The sequence below is a fragment of the Microtus oregoni genome, unplaced genomic scaffold, assembly GCF_018167655.1.
Source record: "Microtus oregoni isolate MIOR12 unplaced genomic scaffold, Mior012 000005F_ref0000423, whole genome shotgun sequence".
Classification (NCBI taxonomy): domain Eukaryota; kingdom Metazoa; phylum Chordata; class Mammalia; order Rodentia; family Cricetidae; genus Microtus; species Microtus oregoni.
The window spans coordinates 14,863,865-14,879,207 of NW_024543064.1; the positions used below are offsets into that span (position 1 = coordinate 14,863,865).

Here is a 15,343-nt window from a genome sequence, read left to right on the forward strand (position 1 = left end):
TTCTCCCCCTCCCCCCCATCCCACCACCTTTCGGTGGCAGTAATCTCACTGTGTAGCTCAGGCTGGCCTTGAACTCAGAGGTCGTCGAGCCTCTGCCTCCCCAGTGCTGGGATTACAGGTGTGGCCCGCCCTGCTCTCCTGTACACACACACACACACACACACACACACACACACACACACACAGAGAGAGAGAGAGAGAGAGAGAGAGAGAGAGAGAGAGAGAGAGAGTTGGCTTAGTTTTGAACTCAGCCAGGATTAGAGTCCAGAGCTCGCTCATTCCTGACCCGGAGGGTCCCCAGGACCCAGTGGAAAAGCTTGTGTTAGTAGTCTGTCCTTAAGTCCATGGGCTCTTGGGCACACATGAGAGCAGTCCAGGAATTCTGGGAGCCTGTGGGTTAACGCAGATAAAGAGAATATCTGTCTTATTGTAGGGCTGTTTTTCAATACACTGGATCACCTCCCCAGTTAAGAACCAGTCTCTCCCCCAGGGGATGGAGCAGAATGCCTGGACTCCACGCAGCAGAGGGACAAAGGTTGTAGGGGAGGAGTTAGGTGGAGGGTCAGCTCTGGGGTCCCTGGGGTCTGATTGGACCTATCTCCTTCCAGTCCGGTGACCCTGGACTGTCTGTCAGGAGGAGTTAAAGAGGTAGAGAATGCTAACCACCTGGGAACTCCGAAGGCATCTCTGCAGATAAGGCATTAATCTGTCTAATCTTCAGAGAGCCGGGGGCTGCACTTTGACCAAGGGAAGAGCTTTTCTGCGGCAATTCCCACAGACTCGGGTCTGCTCTAGAAACCCCTCCCCACCCCCAAAAATCTTCTCGCTTCTGTCTTGACCACCAGCCGCTGGTGTTGTGGTATGACCAGTCCCGAAGCTCAGGGGAAGCGGCCTGGCCCACGACCTTGGAAGAACCTGGAGAAAGCTTCACCAAACGACAGTACTTTTCCACTGCACTGCGCGGCCACCTCAGCTGGCTTTGTGCTGTGTAGGGAAGAGGCAAAGGGCACCAGGCTGGCCCCAGCAGGAACCCACTCCAAATCTTCGTTCTCAGAGATGGGGGTTAGGGACGCTCTGTGGGTGAGGGGCAGCAGGCAGGAATCCTAGAAAGAGGAGGGGCTCTCCCTGGGAGCCTGGAGCCCACGAGTGAGGTTGGAGAAATTTGCTTCTGTAAATCCCTCCGCAATGTTTTGGGGGGAATTCCTACTCCTTAGCCGCCCCTCTCTACTCTTCATCCTTCCAAAGATAAAGCTTAAAACAGTTCCAGCGCATCCGTGCTGGGTCTTGGGAAGCTCGAGTCTGCGTGCGTGTGGGGGGTGGGGGGGTGGAGAAAGGGAGGGGACAAGAGAGCTAGCGGTCCCGCCCGGTGATGTAGGCAGTCCGGGGAGGTGGAGCCGCGACGCCTGAAGGAGTTCCCACCGCAGCCGTGCTCTTGGTCCACCTAATCCAGCTGCCACCAAACCCTGCTCGAGAGACGTCCCTGCCGCCAGGCGGCAGGGACCGTGGCAATCCACCCTATATTCGGACCTAGGGGACATCCATTACTCCAGAGCCCTGTCCCTCCTTGCTTCCCAGACGGCTGGAGTCATTCCCTGAGGAAGCTGTTCCGGGCCGAACAGCAGCCGCACGGGCATCTCCGCGGCCAGCACGGCTGGGCACCGGGCATCTGCGAAGCCAGCCCTGCGGGACACTGGGCATCACGCAACGATTGTCTCCGGCCTCCACCCAGCTTGTCGTGAGTCCTGGGCGGTGGGCTTCTGAGAGCCTTTGGCCGACCCAGGACGAGGGTGGGCTCCCCTCGCTCCCAGTCCTTTGCGCCGCCGCGATGCTGCCCTGGAGACGGAACAAATTCGTGCTGGTGGAGGACGAGGCCAAGCGCAAGGCAAAGAGCCTAAGCCCCGGGCTCGCCTACACGTCGCTGCTCTCCAGCTTCCTGCGCTCTTGCCCAGACCTGCTACCGGACTGGCCCCTGGAGCGTCTGGGTCGCGTATTCCGCAGCCGGCGCCAGAAAGTGGAGCTTAACAAGGAGGACCCCACCTACACTGTGTGGTACCTGGGCAACGCCGTCACCCTGCACGCCAAGGGCGACGGCTGCACCGACGACGCTGTGGGCAGGATCTGGGCTCGCTGCGGGCCGGGAGGGGGCACGAAGATGAAATTGACTCTGGGCCCGCACGGCATCCGCATGCAGCCGAGCGAGCGCGGAGCGGGGGGATCCGGAGGTCGCAGGCCAACGCATGCCTACCTGCTGCCGCGCATCACCTACTGCGCGGCGGACGGGCGCCACCCGCGCGTCTTCGCCTGGGTCTATCGCCACCAGGCGCGCCACAAGGCCGTGGTGCTGCGCTGCCACGCCGTGCTGCTGGCGCGAGCTCACAAGGCGCGCTCCCTGGCCCGCCTGCTCCGCCAGACCGCGCTGGCGGCCTTCAGCGACTTCAAGCGCCTGCAGCGGCAGAGCGACGCGCGCCACGTGCGCCAGCAGCATCTCCGCGCGGGGGGCGCTGCCGCCTCGGTACCCCGCGCCCCATTGCGCCGCCTGCTCAATGCCAAGTGCGCCTACCGGCCACCGCCGGGCGAGCGCGGCCGCGGAGCTCCGCGTCTCAGCAGCATCCAGGAGGAGGAGGAGGAGGATGCGGAGGAGGAGGACTCCCAGGACAGAGAGGGAGGAACCCTGCAGCGCGAGAGGCCCGAGGTGCTCAGCCTGGCCCGGGAGCTGAGGACGTGCAGCCTGCGGGGTGTCTCGGCGCCTCCGCCACCGGCGCAGCCCCGCCGGTGTAAAGCCGGCTCCAGGGAGCGGGCGGGCCAGGCGCGCTGAAAGCACAGGGCTAGGACTTGGGCCCTAGACCCGGCCCCTCAGACTAACCAGGACTCTAACCCGGCCCTGCCCGCTTCCGCGCCCCCCTGGTCCCTCGCCTGCCTCCCTCGCGATCTCCATAGTGGTCGCCTTGCTCCTCATCCTAGCTCAGGGTGAAGCCGGATATGCCCTTGATTTTTAGGGGTGGAGGGGAGTCCACATCTCCCCACACTAGGAGTTTCCCTGGTCCTCCACTGTGGAATTGTTCCCACGCTTATGCCAGGTCTCTGTCCACAGATCAACTTGCTCTCTTCCGAAACAGCCTCAGGAGAACGGGGAAATATGTTTGCAGAAACCCTGGAGGGTGGGTTTGAACCCAGGACCCCGTCTAGGGTAGGAGTAATGGCCCTGCCCTTGGTCTCTTATTCCCTGTGATATGAACCACCCTGGAGAGATTTCAGGTAAGGAAGAGAAGGGAGTGAGTGGGTGGGGAGAACTGAGAGCCCCACCCAGGACACCCTCCTGGGACCATACACACAGGGAGGAAGTCTTGGTCTTACACTTTCCCCTATGGAAAGCTCCTGATACTTCACTGCTCTGCCTGTGCAGGATGGTCCTGTCTACGTGCAAAGGACAGAGTGGGACTGTCTAACAGCCTTGCACTAGGCAGCTATCCAAGCCTCTGCCTTGGCATTCCTACAGGGCTCCACTCATCCCCTCACTGCAAACAGATAACTGGTCTACCCTGAATCCTGGACCACGTTGAAACCTCCAAAGGAGGTAAGGACACATGCCCCCAAAGAAGCCAAGGATTTCAGGGCAAGCAGGCCCTGACCACAGCTGTACTATGCAGGATGAGGGAGAAAGGAAACAACAAAGAGGGGAAGGGAGTCCCTACCCAGGTCTCTCCATAAGGCAATCAAAACCCAAAGATCTATGCCATCTACTGAGCATTGTAAATAAAGTAAATCTGCTTTTTCAGCTCTGTCACCCCTCCGGTGTTGTGTTTGCCAGGCCTGCTGGGGTGAGGCTGTTATCATGATCCCCAAGGACAGAAGGGCCCAGAAAATAGCCCCCTTTAGCATCTGCAGCCACCTCCCATGATCCTCCAGGGTGGGGATTGCTGCCTGGAAGCTGTTCCCGGAATGTCAGGGGAGGAGACAGTAACATATGCTTTGTCTGAAAACTGCACGAGCCAAGTCCCAGAGGAGCAGCCCCTGTCTATCCGTCTGTCTGTCTCTGCCTCCCACGATGTCTGTACACCAAGGCACTCAGATGTAAGTCTCTCTGGGGCATTTGGCAGAGTTGGGGTGTGTGCGTGTGTGTCTGTGTGTTGAGTTAGGGGACTTCTCTTTAGCCATATTTGTCATAGCCTGCGGCCCCACCAGGTTCAGGGATGGGAGGAGAGCAGAGGGTAGGAGAGGAGGATGCGCAGCCCAGATTTCTTTTGAAAGACTGGAGAAATGTGCCCAGCCCCTGCGACAGTGAGACTTGAGCTCTGATAGCCTCAGCCCTGGGCTGAGCTGGGCACGGATCCCAGAGCTACTCAGAGTCTGGACTATGACTGGTGTTCAAAATGACTCTTTCCCGGAGCTACTGGAACAGAAAGTGCAGCGGCCACTACACCATGGCTGAACCCTTGCAGGGCCAAAGGTCTGCTAGAAAGCCAGGACTGGCTTGGCCAGCCAGGCTGACAATAACCGACAAGGCAAAGATGTCCTGTCTGCTGCTTCCCTTGTACAACTAGTCAAGGCTTCCGCTGGTACTTTTCCCACACAGACAAAAGAAGAGGTGACACATCACCCCTGGAGAGGATTGTGGGCTTCAGGGGAAGCTCTGGGGTTGGTTAAGACAGCCTCACCAAGTAACTAGGTCACACACATGCCCTTCTAGACCCAAATGGTACAGCCGACATTCCTAAACTGCCCCACCCATGGATGGGTACCAGGGCTAGGTGCTGTGGCTGCTGGAGCCCTCTCCTGAAGCTGGGAAATTCTCACCCAAAGTGCTTAGAATTAAAGGGGCAGACACTGGATGATAATTCACAGCCTTGCTCCCAGCCTCTGACTCCTCCCTCTCCCACTTTTCTTCTCTGGCAACCGCCCAACACCAAAGGCATTTGAATGCACCCTTGTAAGCATCCCCCTTCCCTCCTCACTCAAGCAATACTCTCCAGCCCTGAAATGAAAGACCTGGGAGGGGTTCTCGCTGCATCTCCATTTCCAGTATGTGTGATGGGAGGAGGACCTGACCAGCATCTGTCGTCGACTAGTAAAGGATGAAGTAGGACACCACAGGGTAGTTAATATGGCTCCGGCTGCAGCCTGGCCAGGGTCAGGTGTTGGGGCTGTCTGGAAGGGGGTGTGTCCTGAAAACCACACCCTCTTCTCTGATCTTGGGCACCTGCAGTTGGGTAGCCTGGTGCTCTGTATCTCTTGTCCCAATTTCAGATTCCTTACTTGTAGGATAAAATTGGAAGTAGGTTGAACCAGTCTGGAACTCACTATTTAGCCTAAACTGACCTAGAGCTGACAGCAAAGCTGCATGCCTCAGCCTCCTAAATGCTTAGATTATATATGGTGGCATTCAAGGAGGAAGAGCCAGCAGAACTTGGTGAGTTCAAGGACAGCCTGGTCTATAGAGCATTCTCCAGGCCAGCCAGAAACATAATGAGACTGTGTCTCAAAAACAAACATTGTAAGCCACCACACCCAGCTGGACTATCAGTTTTTAAAACACATTTTTCCCAGTCTTAGATCTGTTCCAGGTACCACGGGGAAAAAAGGGGCTGTTAGAATGGGGATTATTTCCCATCCTGCTCTAACTACAGCCAAGTGTAGTTGTGTGAATACCCTTTTTGACTGGGGGAGGCTCACACATATTAAGACAGCACTTGGGCTGGAGAGATGGCTCAGAGGTTAAGAGAACTGACTGCTGTTCTGGAGGTCCTGCGTTCAATTCCCAGCAAACACATGATGACACACACCCATCTATAATGAGATCTGGTGCCCAGAATACTATATACATAATAAATAATTAAAAAAAGACAGCACTCTACCTACTCACTGAACCTATATTTGGTGTGGTCTTAGTGATGTGAGTCTAGGATTCTTAAAAATTGATTTCTTTCTTTTGAGATAAGGTTTCACTGTGTTAGCCCTGGCTGCCCTCAAACTCGCCAAGGTCTGTCTGCTCTAAGTGCTGAGATTAAAGGTGTGCCCCACCATAAGACCTAAGTATACCACCAGGCTGGATATTCTGTGTGTGTGTGTGTGTGTGTGTGTTGTTTTTGAGACAGGATCTCTCTATGTAGTCTGGCCGTTGTAGAGCTCTCATTAGGTAGACACAGACCAGGCTGGCCTTGAATTCACAGACTCATGCCTCTACCACACCCTCCTCAATATTTATTTATTTATTATGTATGCAGAGTTCTGCCTGCATGTATGCTTGTGTGCCAGAAGAGGGCATTAGATCCCACTATAGATAGTTGTGAATCGCCATGTGTTTGCTGGGAATTGAACTCAGGTCCTCTGGAAGAACACCCAGTACTCTTAACCTCTGAGCCCTGAATATTTCTCTTTTTAAGTAATAGCATGCCCTCTGAACTTTCTAGCCTAAGGCTTGGGCTTGTTGGCTGACCCAGCCCAAGTGGTACTATCAGAACAATTTGGAGAATCTCAGACCCAGCAATAGAGGGTGGGAAGTGATGCCTGCAACTTGAGGATAGGTGCCAAAACTCTCCTGGGAACTCTGGACCTAAATCCATCTCTCCTGATGTTTCCAGAGGAGCTGAATGGTGATAAGTGCGACATACAACTTATATAGCTGAAAGTATATAGGAACCAACCATCCTGGTTCCCCAGTGTATGTCTCCACACTGCTCCCTGGTTTTCCAAATGTCATGATACATTGCTACCTCTAGGTGTTTGCACATGCTGGCTCACACTAGTGCGAACAGTTTTCACTTAGCTCCACCTACGGAAAATTTCCTTAATGTATGTTCCTCTACTCTGGCCTCTCTAGGGAGGATCTCTGCCCTCAAACTTAGCTCAGGGCTTGGTCTCTGCTTTCCCCCATGGCCCTTGAACTACTGTGATCAAACATCTCCTCCCTCCTGCTCATCCACCTTCAATTCCGCACTTCCTTGTGTGTGCCTACCTTGTCCACAGTAGGGCAGAGAGTTGGTGGTGCTCCGTAATTATCTGTTGAATGAACACATGAATGAATGAGTCAGATGAAGGAGCCATCATAGGCCAGGAAACCAAGTGGGTGGAGGCACGGTCCCTCTGCCAAGCTTCTGCTGGGAGATATAGGAGGAGAACTATCCTCAGATGCCCTGTTCCGACGGACGGTGCCTGGGGAGATCCACACGAAAGTGAAGCGTCTGCTCAGTTCTCCAAAGCCCCGGCTCAGGCTCCTCTCCCTCTCTGGACTGGGCTCTCCCCCATGCCAGAGCTGACTTTCCCAGAGCAGAGCAGGCCACGGTGATGGCAACTCGCCTTCCAGACACACTGGTGGGGATTGGGACTTGGAGGAATGACCACATAGCCAGACACAGTCTCTTGATGAATGCACAGGCAACAGACCACGGCTCAGGCTGGGTGAGACAAGGTGAACGCCAGCCTGGTGAACTTGGTAGCTGTGTGGCTTCACACAGGTTCCTCAAGGCTTTTGGAGTCTTGGCTTCCCATCTCTAAGTGAGCTGAGGCCTTCTATGGCTGGAGGATAATTGTAACCTGTGTAATGGAGTACCTCTCGGTGTGACGTGGCTATAGCCATTACCACTTTACCTGGAATGCTCCTGAACTCAAATGAGATCACATGCCTGGTCTCGGGAACACCACAATGCTGGATCCAATACCTTAGACCTTTTTCATGTGTCTGTGACTGGGTGCGCGCGCGCGCGTGCGCGCGCGCGCGTGTGTGTGTGTGTGTGTGTGTGTGTGTGTGTGTGTGTGTGTGTGTAGGTCTGATGCTGATGACAAGAGCCCTCTTTCACCTTCTTTTCTTTTTGGTTTTTCGAAATAGGGTTTCCCAATAGCTATGGAGCCAGACCTAGAACAGTCTGTAGACTAGGCTGGCTCAAAGTCACAGAAATCCACCTACCTCTGCCTCCTGAGTATTTAGATTAAAGGTGTGAGCCCTCCACTGCCCAGCTTCTTACCTTATTCTTTAAGTTAGGGTCTCTCAGTTGAATCCAGAGTTTTCCAGTAGGGCTAGGCTTTCTAGCCAACTTGCCTTGAGGATCTTCTGCCTCCGCCCTCCAAGGCTGGAGTTATAGGTAGGCCATCACACCCAACTGGCATTTACATGGGATCTAGGGATCTGAACCGTGACCCTCACCCTTGCACAGCAGAGCCACTTCCATGACCCCCCCCCTCTTTTTCATTTTAGTAGCCAGCACAATGCCAGATACACAGTAAGCACTCAGAGGTGAATGAATGAATGGTTATGGGCTCCAGGCAGCAATATTGCCACACAAACTTCCCAGTCAAGGTATGATGGTATAACTGGCCTGCCAGAAATGAAAATATTCTAGACACTTACTTGTGTCTCTCAGTCTGACTATCAGGCATTTGAAACAAAGGATTCCAAAGAAACGGGGTTTCTGCAGGAGTCTCAGAATGGCAGGAGGAAAGGGAACGAGCCAAAGGGAGTTCTCGCCTGAGGAAAGAGGCGTACAGCTTGTCAAACCAGCTGACAGGATGAGACTAAGGCCAGGGCAGGGCCACGTCAGGCCTTAGCCAGGCCACTTAGTTATCCGCTTAGCTCTCTGTGTCGCCCTGGCTGTCCTAGAATGTGCTCTGTGACCAGGCAGGCCTTGAACTCGGAGATCCGCCTGCCTCTGCCTCCTGAGTGCTGGAATTAAAGGCATGTCCCACCACTGCCCAGCAAACACTTTGTTTTGTAAGTTGCCTTGGTTAAGGTATTTTATCATAGCAATAAAACACGACGGACCTAATCCTACAAAGCCATGAGCTAACATAAACCCTCCCTCCCTTAGTTTGCTTCTGTCGGGTACGCAGCTCACATTAACGAGAAAAATTCCCCAGTATGCAAATGCCTCAGAGGTTGATGGAAATAAAGGCAGGGAGAGGTGAGGACCATAACCTTCATCACGGTGACCCTAGCTAGTAAGATGAGGCCGATACTGCTGCATGCTGGGAATCCTTGAGAAAGAAGACCAAGGATCCTGGCATTCACAGGAAGTATGAGTAGACTCCTGTTTGACCAGGCCGGCACCAGCCCTCCCTGGTTTGTAGTAGAAGCTGTTGCTGCTGCTGCTGCTGCTTCCCAAGCCCACAGATAAAATCTGTCTCCAGCTCCCCCTCTGCTTGGGTGTGGTCATGTGACTGCATTAAGCCACTAGCCCAATGTGTGCAACTCTCGGACCAGGATCGTGGGTGTGTATAAATGGCAGTTACCTTATTCCCGTGCCTGATGCTAGGGGCCTTCACCCAGGGCGTCCTTAGAAACTGCACACTGAGCAGGGTGGAGACTCAGCCAGCCCCATGCCCACCACCAAGAACAGAATGAGCTCTTACCATGAAACATCACAAACACAAGGGGCTTGTTTTGTTTTGAGACCGGGTCTCACTGTCACTATACAGCCCTAGCTGGCCTGCAGCTTGCTATGTAGATCAGGTTAGCCTCAAACTCAGAGAACACCTTGCTGTGGCACAAATTCTAGTTGATCTTATTAATAAAAATCCAGAGTCAGATATTAGATACTAGGGGGTGAAAGCTGAAGGCTCAGAGAAGCAGAGCAGCAACCACTAGAGAGAACTTTCACCTCTACCGATGCTCAGACCCAAGGGGCCGTCCTGTCCTCAGATTGCCTCCTCAGACTTCATCCTCTGACTGCAACTGTCTCCACCAAACCTCAGACTGCACTAAGTTCCTCTCTCCTCCCACCTTATATTCCTCTCTCCATCCAATCATATCATTCCTGTCTCTGCCTCCCTAGTGCTGGGATTAAAGGCATGGGATTTCAAGTGCTGGGATCACCTTTGTGCAAGCTCTGCTTCTCTTTTAGACAAATCAATCTCATGTAGCCCAGGGTGGCCTTGAACTAACAGGGATCCCTCTGCCTCTGTCTCCTGAGTCCTGGGATTAAAGTTGTGTGCCTGACCTCTTGCGGTTTAGCTCTGCACTCTGACCTCCAGGCAAGCTTTATTTGTTAAAATATAAACAAAATATCACTACCACTTGCTTCTGCCTCCCACACACTATTAAAGGCATGTGCCCCCATACCCATTGAGCCTTGTTTAATATAGCCTAGAGCTGACCTTGGCTAAGGAGAGTCTGCTCACTCCTTGTAACCAGCTGTCAGGGTGTCTCTGAGGAGCCTGCTCTTCCACACGCTCAGACCCTGTGGTTCCAGAGAGCTGACTCTCCACGGATTCCAGAGGAGGACATGGCGTCCAGTCCCGCCGGTCAGCACATCCACTCGGTTGACTCTCAATGTTGGTTCAGGAAAACACCCAGCTCATTGGTCACTTTTTGCATTACTGCGCCCTGGCAAGAAGCAGTTTTGGGGAGGAGGTGTTTATCTGTCTAACAATTTGAGGGGACACAGTCCATTGCTGGGGGGCACGGTGTGGAGGCTCTGTGAGGGTGTGGGCATGGACTGGAACTTCTCATTTCTTTATATCTCAGTGGAACAGGAAGCAGAAACTGGACAGGAACTAGGGTCAGGCTGTAAACCTAAGGCCCGCCCTCCTCCCCACTGACCCACTTCCTCCAGTGAGGCTCTGTCTCCTAAAGGTTCCACAACCTCATGAGACAGAGTTGCCCAGCTGGGGACCAGATGTTCAAACAAATGAACGTACGGTGGCCACTTCACACTCAAACTATAATGCCATGTTGTCCCATTCAGCACCCAGGGGACTTAGTCCTGGGACTTTTGTTGAAACTGTTGGGAAAAAGAGATGTTCACTTTCAGCTCGAGCTGCTGAGAGCGTGGGAGATAGGTCCAGCACTCTGGCAGCCACCTTGCCACCTTGAGGAAAGAGAACTTAGATGTGAAGGTAGCACAGGGAAAAGCAGATGGAATGTTGACAAAGCAATACCAAGTCCCGTGGCTTCCCTGGGTCTCACCAATCCTTTCAGAGTTTTCTGTTTCTCGAGACAAGTTCCCTTCCTGCTGCCCCCCAGATCAGTATGCGTTAGGCTCTCAGACTCCTACATCTGGGAGAGTCCAGGCCTCACCCACCATCACTGTTATCATCCAATGACCATTTTGGAAAAGTAAGATCATCGAAAGGCTTCAGGGCCTGTTATGGCACCTGACTAGAGACTATCCAGCCAGTCGTAGGATCTAGGAGCCCCAGATTCCTTTTCTGCCTGGGGCTGCCTGGTCTTCCATCGCAGCTGCCCCTCATAGGCCTTCGAAGTCTCCTCTCTGCAAACCTGCTTCCTTTGGTGCTATTAGCTACTTCCTTATCACTATGGCAACTTCAGGAAGCGAGGGTTTATCCTGGCTCTCAGCGTGAGAATGCAGTCCATTATGGCGTGGAAGCTGCGGTAGCGGAAAAGATGGCAGCTGGTCACAGTACATCAGAAGTCAGGAAGAGAGAGATTACGGGCCACGCAATGGGCTGGCCTATCAAAGGACTTTAAAACAGTTCTCAGGCAAGGCAGCTGAGCTAGGCATGGTGGCTCAAACCTATAGGCCCAACACTCATGAGCTGGAAACTGGAAGATGAGGTCTTCAAGCTACATAGTGACTTTGAGGCCACACTTGGCTACAGGAGACCTTGTCTCAAAAACTAAAGACATCAATAAACCAAAGAAAGCTGGAGTGAGGTCGGTCGGTACCACCCTGGGCTCTGAGGGTTTTCTATCTGCTGGACAGAACTCACTGCATAGGAAATGAGTCAGAGCTGAGAAGGGGGTGGATTTCCTGGAGAAGAGAAACGGAAAACCAGGAAAAGGAGATCCCACTGTAAGCCTCCCCTGCCCCCACCACTGCCCCATCCCTTCTGACCACGTCAGGCTTGTGAGGTGGGATCTATTTCTGCATCTTTCTACAATATGAGGGATGGCTCAGGACACCCCTCGGAAGGGCCCCGGCTGCCTCTGAAGTGGTGTGCGGGAAAGGGCTCCGTAGACAGGATAGTCTGCCTGTGATCTGTTCCCCCCCCCCCCCGTGATCTGTCCCCCGGGGACCTAATGGGATCTTCCAGCAGCCTTTGAAAACAGGCAGATGCTAGGGGATCAAAGAGAACATCCTCCCACCCTTTCTGCCTTGCTCAGTCCCCAGACCACAGAAGACCCAAAGCTCTCACTACCACATCAGCCAAACCCACATCCCATTGGCTAGAGACCCTTCTCCTGACTCTGCAGGCTCAGACGGTGGTGGGTCCTGGAAAGTCTCCTGCAGGAAGGACCTCGGTGGGGGTAAATACCACCCAGGGAGCAAGCGAGGCACTCCGTAGAGACTGGATGCCTGGCTGCAAGGATGCAGCCCCAGGCATTAGGCTCCTTAGAGATCTGTTAAAAATCCCTCTCCCAAGATCATAAAAGCAACATGTTCTTATTTAAAACCAGAAAATAGCATGCCCCAGCATACCAAGCAGGAAGACCCTCCCCCTCAGGCACGGCTGATGTCCCATCCCCCATACCTCAGCACGCACACACCTACAGAGTTGATATTACAGCCAGAACCAGCCTCCTCCCTGCTCATGAACATAATATAGGCTTTGCAGCTTGCTTTCACGAAAACAGAGTCCTTCTTTGACACATTATCCTGCAAAGAGCTGTGTTTTTCACTTACCTCATGTGTGGCCCTGTAGCTTCCTGGATTTAAAGTCTAGTTCATTCTTTAAATAGCTGCACGGTGCGTTCAGTCCTTCCTGCTTGGTATGCTGGGGCATCACTATTTGAAAAGGTGTCTAGCAAGTGTCTGCTGCGTGTAGATCACTGGTTGCTCTTCCAGAGGATCCAAGATCAATTCCAAGTGGCAACACCCTGTCTTGCAACAGTGGCTCTGATGCCCTCTTCTGGCCTCTGGGAGTACTACACACAACTGGTGCACAGACATACACAGGCAAAACACTCATACACATAAAAACAAAACAAAAAGCCAGGTGTAGTGGTGCAACCCTTTCATCCCAGCCCTCAGGAAGCATTGGTAGGCAGATCTCTGGAGTCTGAAGCCAGCCTTGACTACATAGTGAGTTCCAGGCTACCCAAGGTTACATACTGAGGCCCTACCTCACTAAACAAACAAACAAATTAATAACTTTTTTGAAAAGAGTTCAAGTCCAGCTTCTGCTACATAGCAATCTTTTTTTTTTTTTGGTTTTTTGAGACAGGGTTTCTCTGTGGTTTTGGAGCCTGTCCTGGAACTAGCTCTTGTAGACCAGGCTGGTCTCGAACTCACAGAGATCTGCCTGCCTCTGCCTCCCAAGTGCTGGGATTAAAGGCGTGCGCCACCACCGCCCGGCCTACATAGCAATCTTGAGTCCATCATATCTCACATGAAAGGATGTTTCATTAATCAAGAAACAGATGGGGTGGAAAAGAAGGAGAGGAGAAATGGAAATGGCTAGAGAAATTATGATAAATGTGGATGGTAATTATTATGGGTAAAAGAAGATCAAGAAATATTTTTATTTTTAAGTAAGCTTTAATTGCATATATATTATTTATACATTATATATAATTATATATAACATAATATATAATCAAATTACAATATATAATTATATATAACATAATAAATAATCATTACAATATTATGTTATACATTATAGTATATATAAATATATATTATTATAATATAATATGTTGTGTTATTATATAATATATGATATAATAAGCTATATTATATATATAATTGTGTGTGAATAAGGAGGAGACTGCCTGTGACAGCCTGCATGCAGATTTCAGATGATAGCTTTATGGAGATGGTTCTTTCCTTCTACCTCCACATAGGTTCCAGGGACCAAATCTTAAGTTACCAGGTTTTTGAAACAAGTGCATCTACCTACCAAGCCATATGGCCCAGGAAATGATAATTTTCAAGTAAGTTAAAGAAAATATGTCCATTTCATAAACCGTGGAAAGAGACGAAGGAGGTGAGGCAGGATCAGAGGACAGGCTCCGTTGTGGATCCCAGTCTGCCCAGCAGGCGCAGAGGCTCCGTTGTGGATCCCAGTCTGCCCAGCAGGCGCAGAGGCTCCACTGTGGATCCCAGTCTGCCCAGCAGGCGCAGAGGCTCCACTCTGGATCCCAGTCTGCCCAGCAGGCACAGAGGCTCCGTTGTGGATCCCAGTCTGCCCAGCAGGCGCAGAGGCTCCACTGTGGATCCCAGTCTGCCCAGCAGGCACAGAGGCTCCACTGTGGATCCCAGTCTGCCCAGCAGGTGCAGAGGGGCCACGGTGTTGCTGCAGTGAGGTTGGCTACAGATGCACCGGAACAGCTGAGAAGCACACTGATGCTGAGCTACTGCGAACAACTCTAGACCCAGTGCAGAACCGGCCAGTCAGGAGAGCTGCCACCATCACCACTAACTCCAAAACCGCTCTGCCCAGGACAGCGGCCAGGACATGAATCCACGAATGCCCTTCGCAGCACCGAGAAGCCAGGACCATGCTGGTACCAGGACCCACCTCTCTGCGGCTGCCACAAAAGAACCAGAACTTGTCTGCCACAGTGCACCCAGATAACACAGGTCCACCTCTGCCTGATATTCAAGTCCCCTTCAGACATTGAGACCCTGGAAGTTCCTTCTCCAGGCCTCAAGGCCCTACAGCACAAGACGCCATGATGGCAGATGGCTGGAGGGGCATCTCTGGTGTCTGCTCACAGCCCACTCATGACGGCAGGCGGCTGGAAGGGCATCTCTGGTGTCCACTCACAGCCCACTCATGACGGCAGGCGGCTGGAGGGGCATCTCTGGTGTCCACTCACACTTCATTTTCACCCCACTTCCCCTTCCAAAACCTCTGTGAAAATATTATAAATTGGTGTCACCCAACCTAAGGTAGGCACGTGCCAATCAAGTAAGAACTGCTTTAAACTGGGCATTGTGGAGCACATCTTTAATCCCAGCACTTGGGAGGTAAGGCAGGTGGATCTGTGGGACAGAGACCACCCTGGCTTATATTGTGAGTCCCAGGACAGCCGGGCCTATGTACAAAGACCGTATCTTAAAATATATATATATATATATATATATATATATATATATATATATATATATATATATATATATATATAGCGTTATCCTTTGCTCCTAAGGGATCATTGATTGCTGCATCCCACTCCTGCACAGGGGATCCGGGGTGACGTTCCTGTCTCCATGCTAGTCATGACTCCATTCGATAATCTACAGTTGCACACTGAATTGTAGAGTTCACTACCCAGAAACCTCCCCGCCAAAAACAGACAAATAACCGAAATCAAGGGTTAACACCAGCAAGAAATTTGAGCACGAGAGATCAAGAAGAGAGGATACAGATAAATTCTGAGGTGCTGGCTTCTGCAATGCGTGGCTTGAAGCATACTAACACACACACACACACACACACACACACACAC

General features: G+C 52.3%; 1 protein-coding gene across 1 annotated transcript; it reads left to right on the top strand.

Annotated features, from left to right (window-relative positions):
• The first annotated feature begins 1,353 nt into the window (after positions 1–1,353).
• On the top strand, positions 1,354–3,859 carry Fam43b (family with sequence similarity 43 member B). Its single transcript, XM_041653166.1, has one exon. The coding sequence runs from the start codon at positions 1,826–1,828 to the stop codon at positions 2,813–2,815; it is 990 nt and encodes a 329-aa protein (XP_041509100.1). The 5' UTR covers positions 1,354–1,825; the 3' UTR covers positions 2,816–3,859.
• The last annotated feature ends 11,484 nt before the right edge of the window (positions 3,860–15,343 follow it).